General features: G+C 44.3%; 2 protein-coding genes and 1 long non-coding RNA gene across 5 annotated transcripts; 1 reads left to right on the top strand and 2 right to left on the bottom strand.

Moving 5' to 3' along the window:
• Positions 1-30: 30 nt before the first annotated feature.
• Positions 31-10,856, bottom strand: sumf2 (sulfatase modifying factor 2). Its single transcript, XM_055935594.1, has 9 exons — positions 10,612-10,856; positions 10,370-10,517; positions 7,259-7,373; positions 7,070-7,114; positions 6,836-6,986; positions 6,542-6,597; positions 3,091-3,175; positions 580-721; positions 31-356 (listed from the first exon to the last, which is right to left on the bottom strand). Exons 1-9 carry the CDS (start codon positions 10,664-10,666, stop codon positions 278-280), a joined length of 876 nt encoding a protein of 291 aa, XP_055791569.1. The 5' UTR covers positions 10,667-10,856; the 3' UTR covers positions 31-277.
• A 26-nt stretch (positions 10,857-10,882) lies between these two features.
• Positions 10,883-15,544, top strand: LOC129863543 (uncharacterized). The gene is made up of 5 exons (XR_008760975.1): positions 10,883-11,327; positions 11,461-11,558; positions 11,866-13,832; positions 13,998-14,187; positions 14,414-15,544. It is a non-coding gene; the product is annotated as an uncharacterized LOC129863543 (long non-coding RNA).
• On the bottom strand, positions 15,527-26,575 carry LOC129863541 (CLOCK-interacting pacemaker-like). 3 transcript variants are annotated; one of them, XM_055935591.1, is made up of 5 exons: positions 26,347-26,574; positions 26,169-26,242; positions 21,540-21,757; positions 18,817-18,977; positions 15,527-18,626 (listed from the first exon to the last, which is right to left on the bottom strand). In XM_055935591.1, exons 3-5 carry the CDS (start codon positions 21,748-21,750, stop codon positions 17,394-17,396), a joined length of 1,605 nt encoding a protein of 534 aa, XP_055791566.1. In that variant the 5' UTR covers positions 21,751-21,757; positions 26,169-26,242; positions 26,347-26,574; the 3' UTR covers positions 15,527-17,393. The 3 variants fall into 3 exon arrangements, with proteins under 3 accessions (XP_055791566.1, XP_055791567.1, XP_055791565.1); XM_055935592.1 differs by lacking the exon at positions 26,169-26,242 and having other exon boundaries at positions 26,347-26,575; XM_055935590.1 differs by having other exon boundaries at positions 26,169-26,574.
• Between the last annotated feature and the right edge of the window lie 1,173 nt (positions 26,576-27,748).

Raw genomic sequence — 27,748 nt, 5'->3', positions numbered from 1 at the left:
TGGTTGTAAGTAAGTACATTTTACAACATCTTGATGTAAAATCTTGTTTATTGCTCATTGTATTACAGTAGTTTGTAGAAAAAGACACATAGGTTAAGCAGATTGATTTGAGCCCAGGTCTCCACAGGAGAAAAATGTTCCTGCACATTATCAACATCATCACTATTGTCTGAGTCTTAACTTAACTAAATGCTATGGTCACTGCATAGTACCTATAACTGGTTTCTATCTTGCTCTCCCTTGTGGCATAACTTTTATCGTCTTCATTTATTGGTCCCTACAGCTCCGTTTTGTCCTTCCTGGCAGCACACCTGAAGCCCAGGTTATCAGAAGCCGAGTCCGGAGTGTTCCCCATCCTGTAGAAACACAGAAACAAAACACATTCCCATTTCAACACCCACACTTTCCAAGTAAAGTAACAGCAACTGATCCTCAAACCCTCATTCATATACATTGAAAGCCGAAAGGTTACTGGATCGATGGATCGAAGACGTCCCAACCAGATTTCAACCAGTAAAATACGTCTTTATCACGTCGTATGCCTACTGGGTAAGCTTTGCATCCTAAACGTTCACTTGCCTGGTCGTGATTCGAGCCTTGTGATTGGCTGATCCATCTTCCGTGTCGATCCAGGAACCACCACGCAGCACGAACATTGGTCGTCCTCCAGGGAAGGGTGTAGATGTCCACTCCCATGCATTTCCCATCATGTCATATAGTCCTGAGGGAGGGGACAGAGAGACAAACTGATGACCAATTCTAAATGGACCCCTGGCCCATTGTCCTATGTCAGTGGAGTCACTCCTACGTGACTTTTGTCCTTCAACCGGCAGTCCAGGCAGAATCATTGCGCTGTCCTTTACCTATACACTACTCTTATACACTACCCCATGCATTACTCCTGGCCACTACTCCCTATACACTACTCCTGGCCACTACCCCTATACACTACTCCTGGCCACTACTCCCTATACACTACTCCTGGCCACTACTCCCTATACACTACTCCCTATACACTACCCCTGGCCACTACTCCTATACACTACTCCCTATACACTACCCCTGGCCACTACTCCCTATACACTACCCCTGGCCACTACTCCCTATACACTACTCCTGTTCACTACTCCCTATACACTACCCCTGGCCACTACTCCCTATACACTACTCCTGTTCACTACTCCCTATACACTACCCTGGCCACTACTCCCTATACACTACCCCTGGCCACTACTCCCTATACACTACTCCGGTTCACTACTCCCTATACACTACCCCTGGCCACTACTCCCTATACACTACCCCTGGCCACTACTCCCTATACACTACTCCGGTTCACTACTCCCTATACAGTACTCCCTATACACTACCCCTTGCCACTACTCCTGGCCACTACTCTCTATACACTACCCCTGGCCACTACTCCCTATACACTACTCCTGGCCACTACCCCATACACTACTCCTGGCCACTACTCTCTATACACTACCCCTGGCCACTACTCTCTATACACTACTCCTGGCCACTACCCCATACACTACTCCTGGCCACTACTCTCTATACACTACCCCTGGCCACTACTCCCTATACACTACTCCTGGCCACTACCCCATTCACTACTCCTGGCCACTACTCCCTATACACTACCCCTGGCCACTACCCCATACACTACTCCTGGCCACTACTCTTTATACACTACTCCTGGCCACTACTCTCTATACACTACACCTGGCCACTACTCCTGGCCACTACTCTCTATACACTACTCTCTATACACTACTCCTGGCCACTACTCTCTATACACTACTCTCTATACACTACCCCTGGCCACTACTCCTGGCCACTACTCTCTATACACTACTCTCTATACACTACTCCTGGCCACTACTCTCTATACACTACTCCTGGCCACTACTCTCTATACACTACTCTCTATACACTACTCTCTATACACTACTCTCTATACACTACTCTCTATACACTACTCTCTATACACTACCCCTGGCCACTACTCCTGGCCACTACTCTCTATACACTACTCTCTATACACTACTCTCTATACACTACTCCTGGCCACTACTCTCTATACACTACCCCTGGCCACTACTCTCTATACACTACCCCTGGCCACTACTCCTGGCCACTACTCTCTATACACTACTCTCTATACACTACTCCTGGCCACTACTCTCTATACACTACTCCCTATACACTACTCTCTATACACTACTCCTGGCCACTACTCCCTATACACTACCCCTGGCCACTACTCCCTATACACTACCCCTGGCCACTACTCCCTATACACTACCCCTTGCCACTACTCCCTATACACTACTCCCTATACACTACCCCTGGCCACTACTCCCTATACACTACCCCTTGCCACTACTCCCTATACACTACCCCTGGCCACTACTCCCTATACACTACCCCTGGCCACTACTCCCTATACACTACCCCTGGCCACTACTCCCTATACACTACCCCTGGCCACTACTCCCTATACACTACCCCTGGCCACTACTCCCTATACACTACCCCTGGCCACTACTCCCTATACACTACCCCTGGCCACTACTCCCTATACACTACCCCTGGCCACTACTCCCTATACACTACCCCTGGCCACTACTCCCTATACACTACTCCTGGCCACTACTCCCTATACACTACCCCTGGCCACTACTCCCTATACACTACTCCTGGCCACTACTCCCTATACACTACCCCTGGCCACTACTCCCTATACACTACTCCAGGCCACTACTCCCTATACACTGCTCTCTATACACTACTCTCTATACACTACTCTCTATACACTACTCTCTATACACTACTCTCTATACACTACTCCTGGCCACTACTCCTGGCCACTACTCTCTATACACTACTCCCTATACACTACCCCTGGCCACTACTCCCTATACACTACTCCTGGCCACTACTCCCTATACAGTACTCTCTACACACTACTCCTGGCCACTACTCTCTATACACTACTCCTGGCCACTACTCTGTAGTGATGTAGTGATGCTCTGATTCTCCCGTTGCTAAGCTGGGTGGAAGGCTGTATAAAGGGAAATTTACCAAAACTGTTCTGAGGAGGGAAAGCAGTGACAGGGGCGATACCATGGTAACCGTCCTCTGCTGTGTCTCCATCAGGGAACAGGCCCTGAAACACAACAGGATAACAATGTAATGTCTCATTTATAACAGGTCGTAATCAATATAACGTCACAATAGTGTTCGATTTGGCTGCTGAGGGGCAAGGAGACGCCCTTGCTCCTCTAAAACCATTGACAACTACGTGCCGTTTTCAAGGGATTGTTAAATAAATGTTATAGTCTAACTATTTAGGTGGGAATTGTGAAGCAAAAGTCCCAACTTTAAATCTTCATCATACTTCTTCTTCTTATTATTATTCTGCACGCTACTCCTCTTACACCGTTTAAGATAGTAATGCCATTCAAACTTAAAAATGTGAAGACTGGAATAGTGTGGTTGCATACAACTTTTTGATATTATTTATACTTTTTAAACTACCTTTTTTTGTCATTATTTTTGTCCATCATCATTCACTTTAATTTTACTTTTGGAAAATAGCTCCTCATTGTGACATCATCACTTCCAACTTCCATTCACTGTAAATGCAACAAATCAGCAACTTTGACCACTTTGCTAAACACAAGTTACAGGGTATGACATCTTCCTCTACCTCTCTACTATTCAAATCTGAAATAATAACTGAATTATCTGGTTCCGATCAAACGTTACAGCTGTATAAGTGACCGCATCAACAAAATTTTCTGTAACTTTTTATAAACAACTGACATTTTGACCACTTTCTGAACAAGTTAGACAAAAAGTTAGAGGTTATGACATCTTTGTCTACTTTTCTGTTATTCAAATCTGGAACAGAAATATCTTGTGCAGATCTAACGACATAGCTGTTTTAGTAACCGCATCAACAACTTTGTCTTAATTTTCTCAAACAACTGCCATTTTGACCACTTTCCCAACACTTTAGACAAAAACTTAGGAGGGTATGACACCTTGGTCTACTTCTCTGCTCTTCAAATCTGAAATAAGAACATAAATATCTACTACCAATCTAGAGTTACAGCTGTTTTAGTAACCACATCAACTATTAACTGCTATGGAACTTTTCAGAACTTTCAATTTATAACAATGGGGGAGCACATTCTAAGCATGACACAATTACTTTTGACACCAATCCGCTACCTTGACCACTTTTCTCAACAACTCGTCCTAGACAACAACTTAAAAGGGTAACTTCAACAATGCCTCCTTGTCGTCTATACTCTATCACATGTTCCATATACTGTGGTATTCTAGTAGGAGACTGTAGAAAAGTGTAGTAGGCTAGTCTGAGTGTAGTTATTTGTGATGAAATATGTGATCTAACTGCCCCACAATCCAATATAATAAGGTTGATAGTGTAGTCTATCAAAGTAATCAGACCAATTATTTTACTACATTTTACTAGTTGGCTTAAGTAAAAGATTTGAAACTTCTTCCACTACTACAGAAATACTTGTAATGAGTTAAAGCAAGTCCCACCATTTTTTTTTCATTAACATTTTCATGGGCATAGTCAGAACTACACATTTCCGATTATTCCATATTTATCTCTATCAGAGTTCTACAGCAAACAGTAAACATCAATTGATCGTGTATTTTCAGATACGTGAGGGTTGTGAGATCCATTTGGCATGCTAGCTAAGCAAACAACATGGGTCATTTAGCTTGCTTCGTCAAAGATTAGGCTTTTGGAAGGAGCTTGACATGGGCAAGTCCTCATCCTGGTAAAGTTGTTAGTCGGACTGCTGTCACCACCACTATAGACGGCAAGCAAATCAAACAATATTTGGTTATATTTCACATGACTGGGAATACAGGTATGCATCTGTTGGTCACAGATAAAAAAATAAAATAAAAAGGTAGGGGCATGGAGCAGAAAACCAATCAGTATCTGAAGTGACCACCATTTACCTCATGCAGCGTGACACATCTCCTTCACATAGAGTTGATCAGTCCCTTGATTGTGGCCTGTGGAATGTTGTCCCTTTCAATGGCTGTGCGAAGTTCCTGGATATTGGCGCGAACTGGAACAAACTGTCGATCCAGAGCATCCCAAACATGCTCAATGGGTGACACGTCTGGTGAATATGCAGGCCATGGAAGAACTGGGACATTTTCAGCTTCCAGGAATGTGTACAGATCGTTGCGAAACATGAGATTGCTGAAACATGAGGTGATGGCGGTGGATGAATGGCACGACAATGGGCCTCAAGATCCATCACGGTCTATGCATTCAAATTGCCATCGATAAAAAGCAATTGTGTTCGCTGTCCTTAGCGTATGCCTGGCCATATCATATCCCCACCTGTCACAATGGGGCACTCTGTTTACAACGTTGACATTAGCAAACCGCTCGCCCACACAACGCCATACACGTGGTCTGCAGTTGTGAGGCCGGTTGGACGTACTGCCAAATTCTCTAAAACGACATTGAGTCAGGTGGCTTATGGTAGAGAAATGAACATGCAATTCTCTGGAAATAGCACTGGTGGACATTCCTGCTGTCAGCATTCCAATTGTACACTCCCTCAAAACTTGAGACATCTGTGGCTTTGTTGTCCCCAGCACAAGGTACACCTGTGTAATGATCGTGCAGTTTAATCAGCTTCTTGATATGCCACACTTGTCAGGTGGATGGATTATCTTGGCAAAGGAGAAATGCTCACTAACAGGGATGTAAACAAATCTGTGCACAAAGTTTGAGAGAAATCATATTTTTGTGCGCATGGAACATTTCTGGGATCTTTTATTTCAGCTCTGCTTGATAGGCAGAGCCCACAAATAATGGGAAATTAACCTAAACCACTCATACTTTTCAGGTATAGTTCCCTTTTTATATCACTCAAATATCCAATTAATGGTGGCCATGAAAGATATCGTGAGGCTACCCTCACGTATCTGAAATTACATGATGAATTTATTTTTACTGATGAAAAGCATCTAGTTACTTGATGTAGGCTATAACTCTAATGATAGATCTAAATGTGAGCAATTGTTTTGCATGGAATACCCTGACATTTGTAGTTCTGACTCTGCGCTTCAAGAGTTGATGATATTACAACCAAATAATTAACATTTATTTAACAATGAAAACGGCACACAGTTGTCAATGGTTTTTGCAGAGCTGCGAGTCTCCTTGTCCCCCAGCAGACAAATTGAACACTCACCTTATTGTGATATTTTATTGATAACGACCTATACTGCTATGTGATATAACCTTACTGATGATTTAAGTCAACAGTACAAGGGATACTAATTGTAAACACTTTATAAATCATGAATAAAATATTTCTGAGCAAATCCTGACATGGAAACTTGTGTAGGATGTAGGTTATGTAAGTTTTAACTTTTGCTTTAGAACACAAGAACCAAAATATATGAGAAGAACGTTAGAATGTTCATTTCAGGATGGTGAATGTGATGTCATTTGTCTGACCTGCCACAGGTTGGAGCGGTTGGCCTGGAATTTGTTTCCCCAGGGATACGTTCTACCTGGAGGGAAGAAGGAGTTCTGTTATCAACATGGAATGGAGGAGGGCTGTTATACATGAATGGCTATTAATTTGAAGCTTAATAAAAAACACTTAACAAGATTTAGAATTCTAATTCCATGGGTTCTTATTATATGGTGAGATATGTCTTATTCTTTGTGGAGATCCACCCCAGCCGGCATTGTAATAAAGACAATCCCACTACAATTTTTTATTTTATGTTAGCGAGCCCCACTCACCCTGTAGACCCCCACGCGCAGCCCACTCCCACTCCTCCTCGCTGGGCAGCCTTCTCCCCCTCCAGCTGCAGAAGGCCTGGGCATCGTTCCAGCTCACCTGGACCACTGGGGAGTCCAGACGCTCCCGGATTCCAGAACCAGGACCTGCAGGCTGAACAAACACATAAGGAGGAGTCAGGTAGTCCAGATATAGGTACAGGGGGGATGGGAAAAACTAAAAAATGACTTCATTACCTGCCTCCAAAACACCCGCTCGACTGGCATCCACCAAGGTGCTGACTTCAGGGGTGAAAGGAAATCATTATCACAGTTCGGAAGGAACCCCCCCCCCCCCCCTATCACCTATCAGTGTGAGAGATGTACCTATCACCTATCAGTGTGAGAGATGTTTGATATGAAATGCAGAAGTGACTTTCAACACACCTCTATTTTCTGTGTCACTTTGCTCTTCAGCTCTTCAGACACAAAGTCCTGGAACACAAAACTCCAGCCGAAGGTCTCCGCTTCAGTCTTGTATTTCTTTGCCCTGACAAACTCCCTGGGATGAAGACAATAAACCACTTCAATATTCTCAGTTTCCAGTGTCAACTAGTGTACCCACATACAAACCGACCAAGCATAGACTGATGCCAACGTCTTTTGGCCGTCTTGGTGCGGACATGCCCCAATTTCAACGTCCACGGACATAGATTTTTTGTCCGGACCAGACCAAATCTGAACCATTCATAGACGTCTATGTTTGGTTCAGATTTGGTCTGGTCCGGCCTCGATTTGGCCCAAACATAGACGTACATTATTTTTCACAAGTTTGGACAGCATAGTACTGTAGAACACAGAAGAGTGTAGTACAATACAGTACAGTCAAGAAAAGTAAAGTACAGCACAGTAAAGAAAAGTAAAGTTTACTCTGTTCTCTACTGAACTAAACCGTACTGTACTTTACTAAATTAAACTGTACCGTAGTGTACTCTGTGCTCTACTATGCCATACTTTACTGTGCTGTTCAAACTTGTGCAACACATCAAATCAAAGTTTGTCACATGCGCCGAATACAACAGGTGTAGGTAGACCTTACCGTGAAATACTACTTACAAGCCCTTAACCAACAATGCAGTTCAAGACATAGAGTTAAGAAAATATTTACTAAATAAACTAAAGTAATTTTTTACAATAAAAAGTAACACAATAAAATAAATGAGCCTATATACAGGGGGTACATGTATCAAGTCAATGTGCGGTGGTACAGATTAGGTAATTTGTACATGTAGATAGGTGTAAAGTGACTATGCATAGATAATAAACAGCGAGTAGCAGCAGTGTAAAAACAAAGAGGGGGGTGTCAATGTAAATAGTCCGGGTGGCCATTTGATTAATTGTTCAGCAGTCTTATGGCTTGGGGGTAGAAGCTGTTAAGGAGCCTTTTGGTCCTAGACTTGGCGCTCCAGTACCGCTTGCCGTGCGGTAGCAGAGAGAACAGTCTATGACATGGGTGACTGGAGTCTTTGACAATTTTTTGGGCCTTGGGCCTTCCTCTGACAAAGCCTAGTATAAAGGTACGTGGAGCGGAACAAGTGAACCCAAGAGCAGACTCAGACGAGAAGACTGGGATGAGGTAACCAAGGTATTTATTGAAACACGGGGGGAAGATTGTGCACAGGCCAGGGGAAGCTCGGGTAGGTTCCCGGAAACCAGGTGCGGAGGCTGAGGTCTAGAGGTGTTTGAACAGGGTAATCAGGTCCAAAGGGGAATCCAAGGGAGCGTAGAGTGGGGAATCCAGGACAGAGTAGCAGTAATGACAAGAAGTCGGACTGGAGACAGGGACCAGAGTCAGAGCGGGTAGAACTGTAGCGGAGAGGAAAACAGCGTCAGGGAAGGGAAAACAGGCACAACAGGACAACAGGAACAAACGGCTAGAAACATGGACTGACTGAGCAGAGATTACGATCTGGCAGTGTGGAAGTGGCAGGACTGAGTATTTGTAGAGGTCTTGATTATGGAACAGGTTGCAGCTGGTGGGGATCTGCTCTGACTCCAGCACACCTGTCTCTGCCCACACAATCACAAACACAGGGAGAGAGCACTGGGGGAGTGGCGGCAGGTCAAGGAGACACAGGATGAGCACTAGAGGGCGTGGCAAGAGCAGATTGTCACACTGGATAGTAGGAAGCTTGGCCCCAGTGAAGTACTGGGCCGTACGCACTACACTCTGTAGAGCCTTACGGTTGGAGGCCGAGCAGTTGCCATAACAGGCGGTGGTGCAACCGGTCAGCATGCTCTCAATGGTGCAGCTGTTGAACTTTTTGTGGTTCTGGGGAACCATACCAAATCTTTTTAGTCTCCTGAGGGAGAAAAGGTTTTGTCATGCCCTCTTTACGACTGTCTTGCTGTGTTTGACCATGATAGTTTGAGGGTGATGTGGACACCAAGGAACTTGAAACTCTCAAACCGCTCAACTACAGCCCTGTCAATGTGAATGGGAGCGTGTTCGGCCCACCTTTTCCTGTAGTCCACAATCAGCTCCTTTGTTCTGCTCACGTTGAGGGAGACGTTGTTGTCCTGACACAACACTGCCAGGTCTCTGACCTCCTCCCTATAGGCTGTCTCATTGTTGTCGGTGATCAGACCTACCACTGTTGTGTCGTCAGCAAACTTGATGATGGTGTTGGAATCGTGCTTGGCCATGCAGTGGGTGAACAGAGAGAACAGGAGGGGACTAAACACGCACCCCTAAGGGGCCCACGTGTTGAGGATCAGCGTGGCAGATTTGTTGTAGCCTACCCTTACCTCCTGGGGGCGGCCCATCAGGAAGTACAGTGAGATTGCGTCATCTGTGGATGTATGCGAATTGGAGTGGGTCTAGGGTTTCCGGGATGATGGTGTTGATGTTAGCCATGACCAGCCTTTCAAAGCACTTCATGGCTACCGACGTGAGTGCTACAGGGCGATAATAATTTAGGCAGGTTACTTGGGCTCAGGGACAATGGTGGTCTGCTTGAAACAATTAGGTATTACAGACTCAGTCAGGGAGAGGTTGAAAATGTCAGTGAAGACACTTGCCAGATGGTCTGTGTATGCTCTTAGTACACTGGTAATCCGTCGGGCCCCGCGGCCTTGTGAAGGTTTAAATTTACATTCTAGCAGACGCTCCTATCCAGAGCATTCAACAGCAACATACAGTATCACAGTCCTAACAAGAAAATAAAAAACATTACTGAGAATATTATTGTAGTTGAAGTAGTCTGTCGGTTTATTCTGTAGGTTGGACTACTTTGAACATCATCACTGCCCGTTTTAAAGCTTTTTTTAAAAGACTAATATAAGTCCATGTGACAGATGGGAGCAATAATATATATAAAAAAGACAGACCCGAAAATAAACCTGATTTCAATGTCCGGAAAAAACGTATTTTCACATTTTTTTCAATAATTAAAATGAACCCAACTTCAACGTCTGGAAAATAAGTATGTTATACATCCTTTCGACGTAATGTTGCTTATTGGGAAGAATCATCATCGCTGTATCAAAGTAAGTTACCTGAAGTCAGAATTAGTGACAGGATATTTATCGATACTGAATGGATCGACTGTCACTTCTTTCGTGGGTGATTCTCCATCCTTGCCGTCGGCTGAGTTCGTCCCCATCGTCATCTTTCCTCCTGGAATTTGCACCATTCCTTCATCGTCTGTAGAGTCAAAGATGTACAGTTGTGAAGCTGTATCTGTTGTATTATTTAATTGTGCCGAAAAAGTTGATTGGCATCGGTGAATGTTCCTTACCTGCGATGCAAGACAGAGCGAAGAGCCACAAAATAAGTACTATTCTGAGGTTCATGGTTCTAAATTGATAAGGCGATCGTGTTTTCAGAAACTACTGGAACGTCCAGGTCCAGGGTAAGTCCGTTCATGTACTTTGAGCACCATAGATCAACGCTCTCTAAGTAGCCATTATTTTATGTATATATACTTCTTCAGCTTTACACTGAACCCTGAAACAATTACAGTCGGACTATTTTCACTAACGGACAGGAAACTGTGGTCCGACTGAAAAAACAGTTCCCCTTGGAAACAACTTTGTTGAAACGTTGACTCACTTGTGCATCATTTCCATATATAGTTTGTTAGCGTTAAATTAATCAGGAATTTTGTGTAAATCTGACTTGCCTTTCTCGTCCCGCTCGGATAACTTTAGTCAACGTTTGGTATGGGTGTAATTTGGACAAATTCAGATAGATCCTTCTCGACTTTGTTCCGTGTATGTTTTGCAACATAATTGGCGTAATCTGTTGCAGTGTCTGATCTCAGGCTAACATCCTCCTGTCCTCGGCTGGATTTCCCAAAAGCATCATAGTACTAAAATAATCTTAATTCCATTGAAATTAAATGAACGAAAGATGATTGCAGTGCTACGATGCTTTTGGGATAACAAGCTCTGGTCTGGGCATCATTTCTGCCACCTGCAGGAGGAGGTTGAAGCTGCACGATCAAGTTAAACTGTAAGTGACAATAAGCTAAGTCTACACGTTTTATGATCGAAATTAATACTTGAAGGTTGACAGTTGGACTTTTGTAAACCTAACTTTAACTTTATTAATTTCAGGAAATTCTTTCTCTCTGTCACCCATGCAGTGCTCTTCTCCTCACCTGCCCCAACAACTGTACCAACAGCCAACATGCCCCGTTTCCTACTGTCGAAGCCAAGAGAAGACCATCATGACGACAGAAGAGTAAGTATATCTGAAGTTGGCATCATCATACACGAGATCAGGCCTACATGTTTGTTATTTATTTCCATTAGATGTCAGGCCTTTGATTATCTATGATTTCATAATACCAAAGACAAGAATGCAATGGAAAGTTATGGAATCATCGCTAGAGTGGAATATCCATGGGGTAACGATGGTATCAGTCTGATGTATTAGGCAACGCTAGTCTTTTCCCAGTGGGCTGTTACATTTCCCCAGCCTCTATCCTGTCTCCTCCAAACGATGTGTCTCCGTATCATGTCGTCATTTATTTCTGTTTTTATCGTAGGGTTCACCTACAGGTACTGCTGTCTCCCTTGGCCTCCCAGGTGTCCCATCCAGAGAACATGGAAGATTATTTATTTATTTAACGAAAGGACGTACTCCGCTCTGCCACCAAGGCATTCAGCTGGAAACGATTCAACCTCAGAGGTTCAATGTGAGGGGTCAGTCGACCAACATGGTCAAACACAGGAGTTCCTTCAGCTGTTGATGGCAGCCATCCGAGACTGTTGTTTGTTCCAGGGGCCAGACTACTGCAAAAGCCTAATATTGGACTAGTATTGTAAGATCGCACTGTTTATATGTTCAAATATGTTCAAATATGACACTTTCTATCTAGTCCTAGAACTCTGTCCTGTTGTATCACTTTCAGTGTAGTCCTAGCAGAGTGAACTATAAGGTCCTATATGCTATATTACTACATAGATAGGTGGCCTCTTATGCGCTGTCCATAGTAACCCCCCCCCCCAAAAAAAAACAAATGAATTAATATGGTGGTATTAACTTGTACCATGTTTTAGTTTTAGCGTGGGATAATGTACAGGCTGGTAGAGAACATGATCAGTGTCTGAGTGGTGAGATATGGCCCCACTCCCTGTCCAGGAGAACATTTGACATGATCTGTGGTCTTCCGTCTGCTCCTGTGGCCCTGGATGAGATTACACATCAGGAAATACGAGCCAGGCTGGAGAAGGCACGTGACATGTTCACGTGTTCTTTGCCGTATATATTGGTTTGTGTATGTAGCCTGAGCCCTGGGCTTGTACTCACATAGCTTCTCAGACTAGGAGTGTTGATCTTGGACCAGGTCCTTCCTGTACATACAGGCAACTGCAAAAATAAAGGAAACGCCAATAATAAGTGTCTTAATAGGGCGTTGGGGGCACCACGAGCCAGAACAGCTTCAGTGCACCGTGGCATAGATTCTACAAGTGTCTGGAACTCTGTTGGAGGGATACAACACCCTTCTTCCATGAGAAATTCCATAATTTGGTGTTTTGTTGATTGTGGTGGAAAATGCTGTCTCAGGCTCCGCTCCAGAATCTTCCATAAGTGTTCAATTGGGTTGAGATCTGGTGACTGAGACGGACACATCATATGGCTTACATTGTTTTCATGCTCATCAAACCATTCAGTGATCACTCGTGCCCTATGGATGGGGCATTGTCATCCTATGGGGGCAAAGCCATTGTAGCAAAAATAATGGCCTGCCCAGCATTGTTATACATGACACTAAGCATGATGGGATGTTAATTACTTAATTAACTCTGGAAGCACCTGCTCTCAATCTACTTTTTATCCCTCTTTTACTCAAGTGAGAGTATTTAAACTTTTTGTATTGTTTGTTGGTTTGGCAATGCCACTGCCTGAGAAATATGCTGAGAAGGATTATCACCACAGCAAGCAAGGTACTTGGAGTCAAACAGACAGGCCTTGATGAGATCTTTAAGGTCAGGGCCCTCCACAAGGCTCACAAAATAATTTTGGACCCAAGCCACCCCCTGTACCCGGACTTTGAACTACTCCCCTCTGGGCACAGGTATAGGGCACCCCTCAGCAGGAAAAACAGAACTAGACAATCATATGTGCCAGGTGTGATATCTCTCCTAAATAGCTCGGGCTAATGTTCCTATCGACTGACAATAAAGTCAGTAAGTAAGTAAGTGTTTCCTTTTTTTGTCAGTGACCTGTATACTCTTATTCATTATGATCTAAAATGGGAAACTGATCCTAGATAAGCACTCCTCTGAAATGCTTTGTGAGTACAGGCCTGGGGTTTTGATGTGCATTGTGATATCTCCTCATGTCATTCAACCCACAACCCTGGAGGCTGCTAGTGAGGTCATGGAGGAAGAGTCTTCAATCCTGCGTCCGCTGGGGGTCCTCGGCCCTGTCCAGACATGGGAGGAAAGGGAAGACATTGTGCGGTTTGCTGCGAGGGGCTATTTGGATGTTTGGTTGTCATGTGGACCAGTAAGTATGTTTTGTACAATAACTGCTGAGTTGGGCCTAGTCACTTTTGGCACAGCAGTGAGATAAAACCAGTTACAGTAATTACTTTTATGAGCTCAGTCTCTTGTGCACGTCCCTCACTCTGTTGCGTGTTGTCCTTTTTGTTGTGTTTAAACCAAATGAAAGGAGGACTGGCTACTCTGGACTTGCTAGAGGCATCCTGCTGTATTCAAGCAGATGTTACTAGCCAGACCTCTCTCTGCAGTAGACCTCCTCACGCTCTTCCACGTGAACTTCTCAGCCCCCGGTAGTGATGAGAGAATAGCTGAGGACATAACGTATGGCTACTGGAGGGACTGGCTTATTGGGGTGGAGTGTAAGGAAAATGTCATCAATCTTCAATGCAAATGATTCATCATGTTTCAGGGATGTTTTTTAGTCCAGGACCAGGCTTAATCTGGGTCCTGGAAGCAGGCCTGATAGAGGAGAACAAGGAGAGAATGTTTTTATATATGAATAGTGATTAATTATGTTTAGGAGAAGCACATCAGCCTCTCAAGATTCATCCTAGGTCATATTGTCTGTGTTTGTGTCCTCTTCAGGGATGTGAGTCTCTCACCGTCAAGAAGCTTCTGGTCTTCGTGTCTGGCCGGGGGGGGGGGGGGGGCACACTGGGCTTCCCCACACAGCCCACCATGGAGTTCCTGCACACTCGGGGGGGGGGGAGAGACAGGTGTTCTCCACGCTGTACCTTGCACTCTCGTCCTCCGTCTCCCAGTCCACTCCTCATATCAGCAGTTCAAGGAGTCCATGATCTCAGACATACTCCAGACTTAGGAGTCCATGACCTCAGACATACTCCAGACATAGGAGTCCATGACCTCAGACATACTCCAGACTTAGGAGTCCATGACCTCAGACATACTCCAGACTTAGGAGTCCATGACCTCAGACATACTCCAGACATAGGAGTCCATGACCTCAAACATACTCCAGGCGAAGGAGTCCATGACCTCAGAAAGTACTCCAGAGGAGTCCATGACCCCAGAAAGTACTCCAGATGTAGAGGAGTCCATGACCTCAGGCGTACTCCCAGACACTCATGTTGGCTTGAGAAGCCTCACTAGAGAAACCAGGTAGACTAAGACAGTGAGCAGGTCAATGCCTCAGACGTCTAAGAACAAGACGGCTGTTTGGTCCTTGCAACATGTGTCCCTCCAGTTAAAGATCAGGTGTCAGTCTGACTGTTTCTTCATTGTCTTCATTAACTCTGCATTATCTCTGGGCAGTTCCAGGTTCACTATCTACGGTATGTGAAGTTTATCCAGGGTGGTCCTCCTGAGAAACAAACTACAGACACAAAACAAGATGCTGTCACCTTCACCCTGACTCGGGGTTCCGTTCTGGAACACTTTGTTGTTGACACATCTGATGTGCTAAAGTTCTGTAGATAATAGCCCCTGTGCCAGAGGGCCAAAGAGGGATCCACATGTTCCAGCTTATTGATTACTGCTTTGGTGACTAACTTTTATTCCTGGCTGTGATTAGTACATTTGTTATAGTGCCTGTCTTTTATTCCTGGCTGTGTTTGTGTCGGTCAGAAGTACTCAGTGGCTTTTCCATGTCACTTACGTAATTCTGATTATGTAAATAGTTAAGCAACGATGTGAATATCACCATATTACCCACATTAAACCACAACACAGACCTCCAAATAAATGAACTTGAAGTCATTTGTATTTATTGAATGAATTGGAGCTCTTTATTACATCATCTTAATGCCTATGTGTTCAGGCGCCTGAAGCAGGAGGGAACAACACTTGGTTTGACACAACTGTATACATTTTATATAATCTTCAAATTCACTTCTAATTCTATCTACAATAACTGAAGTCCTATAGTTTTTGTGTTTTCATAGAACCAGTCAAATTTCACAACTGTACAAGCTGCAATTGCTACGTACATTTGACTTTCCAATGAATGATGCTATTGATTCTTGACTAATATAATATTCCATGACCGACTGACCAGGTGAATTCAAATGAAAGTGCAACTCAATATTAGGAAGTCGTTCTTAATGTTTTGTACACAGTGTAAATGCCTCATGAACTTCAACTCTAGTATCCCATCTGAACTGAAAATAACCTTTTTATAATCTGTTGTTTGTAAACCATATAATTGTAAAAGAAAAAAACACTTATAGCCTCAAAACATGGTTAAAACTATAATGTTAATCTCAATGATGTTCAGTCCTTGCATCCATAGCTATGTCTATTCATTTGAGAGTGGTTACATTTCTTTAGCCCCGTCCCTCAGCTTTTTACCAAACGAGCGACGGGGCAAAAACTTTGTTGTTTGAAATGCAGATTTCCCCTTTAATCCACCATAAAGCTGCAGACAAACATATATTACATGTCCGTGCCCATACCCACAATACCATAATCCAATCATACTGCATTTTAGGTGACACACTTACAAATAGGATCGAAGGAGCATACCAAATTATACAGAAATAGCCAGTGATATCCCAGTGCCATGCACATCAAAATAGTCTGACTACTGTATAGCCTAACTACCTTTCAATCAGGATATTATGACCAATGTGCTTCTAGTACAGTGTCTGTCTCCATGATATCTGACTCTAGTCATGTTGCACCAGAGAATCTCTTCCCATCCCATGTCCTTGGTATCAATGAAGCGTGCAAAATATGCACATCCAAAACTTTCTACAACAAGTGCTGGCTGATAATATGACTGAACAAAGAGAGAACATGACCCACAATATATAAAGCACTTCAGAGCTGCAATATACTAGGCTACATGCATGCCATTCTTTATTCTGAGAATGGCTTTAACCCTCAAAATGTCCAGAGAGCACAGTAGCACTGACCATGGCACGAGGGGGTTCATGGGAGACTACCCCTACGGTCGGTGGAGGTCAAAGTCCCCTTTCACACTGTCAGCGACACTGAAGAGGTGAAGGAGCATCTGAAAGCCTGAGCAAAAGGTTCATGGGATGGTCTGTGTTCATTTTCCCATTATGTTGAAAAGCTTGTCCGCCACGAGTATCCTAGTGTGCTGTTATCGTTTTACCAAGGGTTTTAAGCAAACTACAACCGAGGGAACCTTTCTATGTTTAAGAAGGGCCCGAGCAGAATAATTATATTCCATACATTTAATGATAGATGTGCTGGAACTTGATGTACAGAATTGGATAATCCATTCATGGACCCTCATGTTTGTTTACAACGTCCCCTAAGAAGCATATTTGTATTTTCTCATTATTGAAATACCCTGGCTAATTAGATCAATAAAATAAACAATATTGTGATAATTATTTAAGTGTGCTAGTAGAGTCAACAGTAAAAAAACAACAAAAAAAGAGTTCATCAGATGTAATACAGTTTAGACCGGGTATTAACAGTTTTGCACAGTTCGGTGCATTCCCCTCTCTCCTTAGCTTCTCCTCCTACATGCTCCTTTGTCAAAACGTCCCCCATGAAAGCCCCTCCCCATAAGAGTTAGAGTAAATAGGCCCGGTGGGTGGAGCTATCCGGGGGCATGGTGAGGTCACACAGGTGCTTAGCGCTGCCCCCATGTCTCTGGCCCCGCCCTTGGGAATGGGGAGATGGGAGAGATGGAGAGCAGGCTGGCGAGAACATCGGGACAGTCCTCTGGGTCAGGAGACAGGGCGAAAATTGGCGACGGAGGGGAAGTGACATCGTCATGGTTACTCAGGGGCGCCGCCGCCACCGGGTTCTGAGACGGGCTATGCTTGTCGTTATTATTACTGTCCCTGCTGTCTTTCTCAGCCTCGTCTCCTTTCTCAGGATGGTTGTTGCTGTTGGCATTGAAGTAGGTCCAGTCGAGGCTCGGGTAGCGTCTCGACTGGGACATGGCTTGGAACAGCTTGTCCATGGGGCTGGGATCTTCCTTAGGTCCTTGCTGGGTGGTCTCTTGGCCGGTCTGGGCCGCCAAGCAGAGTAGCTGTGCGTGCTGGCGGAGCTGGGCCAGCTCTTTCTCGGTGGCGGCATTCTGGCGCAGCAGCTCCTTGGTGCGCAGCGTGATGGCCAGCAGGCCTGATTGGCTCAGGATCTCTGCCGTGTTGAAGAAGCGCCGCTGACGCACCAACGAGCAGTCAGACAAGCAGTCGGACAGGTCTACCGAGGCCTGTGGGGCCCAGCTGTCGGCGGAGGACGAGGAGGACGAGGATGTTTGGGAGCTGATGACGGATGGGGAGCCAAAACTATTGGAGTGGGAGGGAGAGGGGCTGGGTTTGGCATGTTGGTGGCAGTAGTGAGATCCCTGCTGGGTGAAGGAGGCAGGGCCACCCATGGAATGGTGAGGGAGGTGGGATGAGGAGCTTCGGCTGCTGCTGACTTTGTAATGGGATTGGGTTCTGCTCTCTTGCTGGTGGTGTTGGTGCTGCTGTGGTCGAAGATGAGTGGCTGCTTCTCTCTTGTCCTCCGTACACACCCTCTTGCTCCGGCTCTGGCCCTCTATGCTTCTCTCCTTCACATCCCCTGCACCCTCTCTGCTCTGCTCTGAGCCTTCCTTCCTCGGGTGGGGGGCAATGCGGGGGTAGGAGTTGAGGATGGGGAGGTACGAGTTCTTGCTGTTATGGTTCTTGTTGCTTCTACTGCCCCCTTTCTTGGACTGGCCCTGTGGATCAGGCAGATTGTTGGGGGCAGGGACGGGGGAGGGTACCCCTGGTTTTTGGATGAGTAGGAGCTGGGTGGGGGCCTTGGAACCAGACAGACTGTCCCATCCTCCCCCCCATGCCAGGGTTCTGTGCAGTAGTTGCTCTGGTCCAAACTATACCATCAGGAGGTTATAACCAGGGGTGTATTGTGACAGAGAAGACATGGAGAGGTGGTTACATTCACAGATCAGATTAAACAAACAGGAGCAGGACGAGGTAGAGGAAAGGATGCTTTGAACAAACTATTGTCCCGAGGGTCACCAAACATTATGGTAATCTACAATGCTAACCAAAGTGTCTCACCGGTTTAACCACCAGGTTCTTGATGACGTAGATGGGGTTTTGCTCCTCAAACAGGGGCATGTTGTGGCCCAGGGAGCTGCTACTGCTGTGGGCTCGGTAGGCCTCACTTACGCTGCTACGCTGGTCATCCAGATCATTCTGCACCGAGTCCGAACCAGTCTCTGGGAAAGAGGAAGAGGGTTGGAGAGAGAGAGAGAAGGACAGAGAGAGAGAGAGAAAGGGGAAAGAGTAAGAGATAGAGATAAAGGGAGAGAAACGAAAGAGGGAGGAGATTCATCCTGTTGACACAGCCACTATATACATGGGTCATTTAACAGACGCTCCTATCCAGAGCGACTTAGTTGGTGCAATTCATCTTAAGGTAGCTGGGTGAATGTAAGATGCCAGTATGACTCCTCTGATTCAGATCGGTAGGGTTAAATGTGGAAGACGTTTCGGTTGAATGCATTCAGTTGTGCAACTCACTAGGTATCCCCCTTTTCTTCAGTACGTGCTGTACGCAAACCCAGCTGGTGCCAACGTTTTAATGATTCCATTTCCTGGTTGTAAACTGTTTTTATGTAGGGCCAAGACCATGAACTCATTTTGGTACACAAACGAGCCCAATAATGGCAGTTGATCGAAAAGGGTGCGCTTATTGCAGGCAAAGTGAGGGCTACCCTCACCAGATATGGGCTTCTCACACAGAGTGAGGGCTACCCTCACCAGATATGGGCTTCTCACACAGAGTGAGGGCTACCCTCACCAGATATGGGCTTCTCACACAGAGTGAGGGCTACCCTCACCAGATATGGGCTTCTCACACAGAGTGAGGGCTACCCTCACCAGATATGGGCTTCTCACACAGAGTGAGGGCTACCCTCACCAGATATGGGCTTCTCACACAGAGTGAGGGCTACCCTCACCAGATATGGGCTTCTCACACAGAGTGAGGGCTACCCTCACCAGATATGGGCTTCTCACACAGAGTGAGGGCTACCCTCACCAGATATGGGCTTCTCACACAGAGTGAGGGCTACCCTCACCAGATATGGGCTTCTCACACAGAGTGAGGGCTACCCTCACCAGATATGGGCTTCTCACACAGAGTGAGGGCTACCCTCACCAGATATGGGCTTCTCACACAGAGTGAGGGCTACCCTCACCAGATATGGGCTTCTCACACAGAGTGAGGGCTACCCTCACCAGATATGGGCTTCTCACACAGAGTGAGGGCTACCCTCACCAGATATGGGCTTCTCACACAGAGTGAGGGCTACCCTCACAAGATATGGGCTTCTCACACAGAGTGAGGGCTACCCTCACCAGATATGGGCTTCTCACACAGAGTGAGGGCTACCCTCACCAGATATGGGCTTCTCACACAGAGTGAGGGCTACCCTCACCAGATATGGGCTTCTCACACAGAGTGAGGGCTACCCTCACCAGATATGGGCTTCTCACACAGAGTGAGGGCTACCCTCACCAGATATGGGCTTCTCACACAGAGTGAGGGCATTAGGGCCAATGTAACGCTGATGAACAAAGTCGCATCGGCCCTATATGGCCATGCTACATGGGATCAATATTTGAGCCTGCATTGGACCCACATCAGGGTTGGAGATAATTCTTAATTGAGTTGCGAATTGCTCTTTGATTCCGATTAAATTCTTGAATTTGAATTGACCACGCCCTACAGGAAGCAGAATTTGAATTTAATTTAAGGAAGTATAATTTAATTTAATGAAATTCAAATGGCTTATTTATTCTACACAGCACCATAGTAATGTTTATTTTTTTACATAATGTATGGTTACCAATACCATAAGGTTGAAATATTACATTTTTACAACTCATTCTCCTAAAACTATTTTAAACAATTACAGTGGTCTGTAAATATGTTAAGATCATGTTGTAGGTTGTCTATAATAATTCCCTTAATGTAAAAAAATAAATAAAAATACATTCCCATAATGCAATAATCAAACACTGCAGTATGGAAGGGAACAATATAACATCTCATTACAAAGAAAATACTGTTTGACATCTGAGTTATAATCAAACTAATATTTTAAATGGTATGTGTATTCTTTGCATGAATTGGTGGCATATCATTTTAATAAAAGATTTGTCAAATGAATGAGACTTTCATGTTTTACGTCTCAGTTGAATTTGTTTGAAATGCTTTGAATTAAATTCTACTTCCTTCAATTCAAATTTAGCTTGTGTGGCCAATTCATAGAGATGTGTAGAGAACACAACGTTGTATCTGTGCCATTATGTTGTCTGTAACATCATGGGCAGCGCCATTGAGGCTATCTCCATTTTAAAGCAGTCCATTTTTGTATTCTTTTGACGTTTGAAAAAGTGTAAAGCTAATATTGGCGACTTACTGCCACCTGCAGTAAATCTTGTGTCATAACTTTTTTTGTGGCCACTAGATGGCGGTCATATAGCTTAAAGCCATTTACAAACCATACGCAACCCAATTTAAAGAAGACAATACTCTGATCATTGGCTAATGGTTGCCAACTCATAGGAATCCCCACACAGTTGACTACTTTAAAATGGCGGAAGCCCTCAATGGCAGTGTCCATGCAAAATTAGTTATTTCCATGTAATGATCTCTATACATCTCTATGGGCCAATTCAAATTGACCCCAACCCTGGGCCACATGGTGCCAATGTTTTCTGGGGGACAAAAAGAGAATATCTCTTGTGGCCAAAAGTAGAGAGTTACTCACCAGAGTATCCCGAGTCTTTCTCTGAGTCCTTCTCCGAGTCAGACCGGGACATCCTCCCGTTCATGCCAATTCTCCTACCCTCCTGGTCTCTGTGAGTGCCACACTGGGATGCCCGCAGAGTGGCACTGTTACTCTTATCCTTGGCATTCTTAGAGGTGCCCTGGGGTACGCGCTCGGGCCGCTCCCCAAAATGTGCCTGCTCCTTTGGCATCACGGACCTTCAGGGAGGAGAGCAGTGAGAAACATGTACACCGCAATGGCACCAGGTGTCCTCCTGATCAATTTGATGACTAATGCTGGGCTACGTGGCTGGTTCAGCTATAACTCAGTAGAGTAAAGATGCTTTCATAAATCCCTACTGTGATTTGGGCATGGATGGCTAGTGTGTACAAGGAGAAAAGTACATGGTTGTTGCCTCATAGTCTAAAAGAAGCATATGAACTGAAGAACAAACTGGATGCACAAGAGATATTAAGACACTCTTGGGGAGGACAAAAAAATGCTTCTTTATTGCTAAAAAAAAAAAGCTACGCATTTTGACATTACAGGCTTCACCAGCACATACATGACACCAGCTCCACTTTATATAACAGACCTGCGAACTAAATGATCCCCAGCTTATCACTATTAAAGCTCAACCTGAGGGTATTAGAATAGATATGTATGCTGGAATACCAACACGATAGAATAATGTCCCCAAGAGATTGATTGATTAAGGACATCAAATATAACTTTTTCATTAGCCTACATCTTACAGTTCTATCAGTTTATGGATCACGAATGTGGGGAGAAACATGGGACACCATTTCCTTACTTCCTAATGGTCTAAGCTATTTGCTGTTGCCACATTTTTTTAAAAGGCTATACAAACCTACATCACCACAATGCCCATCCAGCATGACTTGAATAGCGAGTAATTGGAGTAAGCAGCGCTGAGTAAAGGCTCACATGTTTGCTATAAGCCGCTGTAACGTGGCGTAGCCTATGAGTAAACACCCTAGGACCTGCACACGGATGAGGGAGGAGTAACTTGATAAGATCATCTGTGGCTAGACAGGCTCTGTGTAAAGTACCTCCTCCAACCGTGTTACGTAATTGCTGGCTGGCAGTGGCACTATAGCTGCTACATAGAAATAACAACCCCCATTGACACGTGTGCACTATGCACAGAATGATATTTATCATCATCTTAATCTGAAAGCATTGCCAAGTACACATAACAATTTAGTTTGTTTGTTTGTCATTATCATAATCTAGACGATTAAACTCCCGAGTGGCGCAGCGGGTCTAAGGCACTTCATCTCAGTGCTAGAGGCGTCACTACACACCCTGGTTCGATTCCAGGCTGTATCACAACCGGCCATGATTGGCCCAGAGTCGTCTGGGTTTGGCCAGGGTAGGCCGTCATTGTAAATAAGAATTTGTACTTAATAAACATCTCTACAGATCAGTGTCCCACCCTTGGAACGGTTGCACTAATGTTATTAGCATGATGTTGTAAGTCAGGGGTGTCAAACTCATTCCACGGAGGGCCTAGTGTCTGCAGGTTTTTGGTTTTTCCTTTCAATAAAGCCCTAGACAACCAGGTGTGGGGAGTTCCTAACTAATTAGTGATGTTAATTCATCAATCAAGTACAAGGGAGGAGCGAAAACCCGCAGACACTCGGCCCCCCGTGGAATGAGTTTGACACCTGTGTTGTAAGTTAAAAGAAAATGTCCCAAGACATAGACATATCTTATATGGGCAGAAAGCTTAAATGATTGTTAATCTAACTGCACTGTCCAATTTACAGTAGCTATTACAGTGAAAACATACCATGCTATTGTTTGAGAGTGCACAGTTATGTACTCGAAAATGTAAATATTGACCAATTAGGCACATTTGGGCAGACTTGACACAACATTTTAAACAGAAATGCAATGGTTCATTGGATCAGTTCGAAACTTTGCACATACACTGCTGCCATCTAGTGGCCAATATTTTAATTGTGCCTAGAGTCCTAAGTCAGATAATGGCCTTTCTCTTGCATTTCAAAGATGATGAAAAAAATATATATATATATTGTAATGACCCTGGGTTTATAAGTGCGGAAATCGACTCTGCCGCTTGAGCATGCTTTTGCGGCACAGTCGATAGCGTGCCGGACCTCGGGCTAGAAGGTTGAGGGTTCGAGACCTGCTCCCTGCCTGTTTCATTACAATACATATATTTTTTCTTTGTAATATCTTTTACCAGATCTAATGTGTTATATTCTCCTACATTAATTTCACATTTCCACAAACTTCAGTGTTTCCTTTCAAATGGTATGAAGAATATGCATATCCTTGCTTCAGGTCCTGAGCTACAGGCAGTTAGATTAAGGTATGGCATTTTGGGCGAAATTTGATCCTCCGATCCTTAAGAGGTTTTAACTGACTTGCCTAGTTAAATAAAGGTTAAAAACTCAACTCTGCGATTTATGATGGAGTTGAGCAGCGGCTATTAAGGGCAAACTTGACCTCTGACGTCACATAAAAATGAAGGTTTTATAAAAAAACGACTGATTTCAGCATTCAAAGAATACACAGAAATCAGGGTGCTAAAATCAGGGTGCTGAAATCAGGGAGCTGAAATCAGGGTGCTGAAATCAGTCGTTTTTGATAGAAACTTCATTTTTATGTGACGTCAGAGGTCAAGTTCGCCCATAATAGCCGCTGTTCAACTCCATCATAAATCGTGGAGTTGAGTTTAGTCACCTAGGCATAAGTGTAACGGATGTGAAATGGCTAGCTAGTTAGCGGGTACGCGCTAGTAGCATTTCAATCAGTTACGTCACTTGCTCTGAGACATTAAGTAGGGTTGCCCCTTGCTCTGCAAGGGCCGCGGCCTTTGTGGAGCGATGGGTAACGACCGTGCTTCGTGGGCGACCGTTGTTGATGTGTGCAGAGGGTCCCAGGTTCGCGCCCGTGTCGGGGCGAGGGGATGACGTAAAGTTATACTGTTACATTGATGCTGTTGACCCGGATCACTGGTTGCTGCGGAAAAAGAGGAGGTTGAAAGGGGGGTGAGTGTAACGGATGTGAAATGGCTAGCTAGTTAGCGGGTACGCGCTAGTAGCATTTCAATCAGTTACGTCACTTGCTCTGAGACATTAAGTAGGGTTGCCCCTTGCTCTGCAAGGGCCGCGGCTTTTGTGGAGCGATGGGTAACGACCGTGCTTCGTGGGCGACCGTTGTCGATGTGTGCAGAGGGTCCCTGGTTCGCGCCCGTGTCGGGGCGAGGGGACGGTTTAAAGTTATACTGTTACATAAGCAAATGACTAAAAGCCCTCACTAGGTTTTCATAAAGTAGTATTTGGGTCGTTCCACCAAAAGAGTGCCTTTTGCATCCCTTTGATATTTTTAGTAGAAGTTGTGCACCAATATTGAATTTTAAAAGCCTTTTATATTAAATGAAGTGCCCTATTAATATAGACCACATGGATAATTAAATAAATCAGACTTGCTAAAGTGCCAAAATTCAGCATTTTGACATGTCCCTCTGTGCACCCTCTGTGACCCACTGAACCCCAACATTTCTCCAAGTTTGTAACATCATTGTAAAACCCTAGTTATGCTCCTGCTTTGAAAAGTAATTTCTGAAGATTATTATTTATTTCATGTAATTCGTGATTTGTTTACCTGTTACGTGAACTGAACTCTCACATTAATATGGTGAAACTATTCCTTTTTAAAGAGACATTTAACTAATAGTCAAGCCATAGGGTAAAAGCTGGTGAGCTGGTTCTACTCTTTTTTGGACATTTTCTGGTGTTTTGTGGTGGAAAACTGAGCAGGTCGAGCAGGCACGTGCACAGACAGGGCTCTACCTGTACAGAGCACATGCCCCTTTTCCCTTCCAGTCTCTAAAGTGCCCTTTTGTTCTGGGTAAAATAAAACGTACAGTTTTTGTCATTGTTCTTCTGAATCCACTGCCTGCCTCATTAAATCTACATTAAATATGTGTTATTTAATGAATTAACCATTAGGATCAACCATCTATTGTTTTTACGTAACTAAATAATACAAGTCATAATTGCTCAACAAGTTTGTGACCACAGTTGTCGAATATATTTTTTTTTGTGTGCCCTTTTTACAGTTTCAGCACCTGCCCCCAAAAAGGTCTGTGCATGGCCCTGGGGTCGGGTATAACACGTTAACCCAGTTACCCATAGGTAGACATGCTAGAATGTTTTAACAATAAAATGTTCTTTGTGAAGCTTGCATTCAATTGCCACTCCCTGTTGCTCACAACAAGCTTCCAATACCCCGTCACAAGGGGATTTACGTTTGATTTTAGATGAAATCAAGACTGAGGTCAACCCTGTTACTTTAGTTGGTACTTAATTAATAGGTACTTACTGTAGAAGAAGAAAAAACTCATAAGATGGGAGAAAAAAAATTATGAGGTTGAACAAAGTTATTATTTGGAACCAAGTTACACTTCACAAAAGGCACCAATTTGGTAGCGTGACCTATTTAAACAGTAGTCTATAGAGTTGGGGATATTGGAACAAAATCCTTAAATTATTAAACTGTTGATATTTGGAGATATGCATGCAAAAGTATGAGGTATAATTATCATGAAGCCAATATTATCATTTGTCTTACCATTTATTCTGTCCTTGTCCTTAAACCTTCTGCCTTGTCAACCTCCCCGCCCTAGGACCTGACAAGCGTTCAGTCTATAGGCAGATACCAACCAAAGCATCTTTGAATCATGTAGATAACTATTTTCCTCAAGTTTCAAGTCCTAGCTAGGGTACCATCCTGTAGAAAAATGTTTTACCTCCTGCTCGGTAGGGCATCCTCATCCAGAATAACAATGTAAAAGTATTTCAAACACCCGTTAATGTTGTCGCTGAGTTCTCGAGTCGATACATTGTAACTAGCAATGTACCTATACGCCCTGTCTGTTCAATATTCCGTCCGAGCTGTACAAAAAGCGTCCATGATGATGTTCATTACGCATAGACCCTCCTCCTAATCTGAATAGTAATAGCCTAGTGGTGATGCCCCGGTCAGCAGTGACGTATCCATCATAGACAGCAGTGCTGTGGCCAATCCCGTGCGTAAACACGTGTGCGGGCGGCAACATGGTTTAATCCACGTGAGGAGGTATACTGATTGTAGGCGGGATTTAGGCTAAAATCAGAGCGAAGTGTAGGGGAGCGCATGTGTCTGCTACAGACGCACACACATACACACAGACACAACGCTATAACACACGTGGGCAGTAGGCTATTCATAGATACATTACCAAATGACAATGAGCAAGGCATATATTGTTTACGTGTCCATATAGCTCACACTAGGCTCAATAGCACTAATGTAGGGATGGCACCATGTTGCATTTGAGATTAAACTGGACTAAGAGTTTATGAATGAGACATCGTCATAATCCTGTCGGGTATTTTCTCAGGTGTGCTGTGAAGCAGCTACAGCGAGACCCACGTGGACGAGAGACCACAGATTTGAGTTTTGCTAGGGGACGAACGGTATGAACGTGTGCGGCAACATGTGAAAGCATTTCAGAGGCGTGGCCACGCTCCTCGAGCGCACATGTTCCACGCGATGAGTGCGTAAAAGCACCACGGTGGCTCGTGTGTCTCGGGGATGTGGTCATACACGTTCGCTGAAAACCACTCCAGAGACTGAGTACAATTTCATTACTCTGTTACATTATTCGTTAATGAACAACATATGCAAGGACATGGTAGTTATGTTTACACAATAAATACCACATATATTATGAGCAATTATAGCCAACTTGATATCATTCCTTCTGATTAATTAATTATTGATGTCATTAATTCTGATTCTTGCTCTGTGTGAATTAATGTGTGTGTGTGTGTGTGTTAGAAGATTGAATAATATGTTGACAGTAGTGATACAGTAAATCATTCTGTTTAATTTTGTTCACACAATCTTGGCAGGTCAGGAATATATCAGTATCCTAGTTGCCATCTACTACCGTTGTGCCCTATAGCAAGGCACTTAACCGTTTAAACAGATCCATTGGTGCCGTTCGCTTCCCTGCCCCGACGTTCGCTACATTGTGTCAGAAGTGGGATGGCGGAAGTGGGGCAATCGGAGTGCAGGGTCCGGACATTTGGGTGGACTGAGTAGTCAAAGCACAGGAGGTGACTTCCTGTTTGGAGGAGGCAGTGTAGCAATCCTCGCTATATGAG

Source organism: Salvelinus fontinalis, chromosome 10 (genome assembly GCF_029448725.1).
Source record: "Salvelinus fontinalis isolate EN_2023a chromosome 10, ASM2944872v1, whole genome shotgun sequence".
In the NCBI taxonomy this organism is placed as follows: Eukaryota; Metazoa; Chordata; class Actinopteri; order Salmoniformes; family Salmonidae; genus Salvelinus; species Salvelinus fontinalis.
The sequence above is the reverse complement of the archived record's forward strand: the minus strand, read 5'-3'. Positions and strand labels throughout refer to the sequence as shown.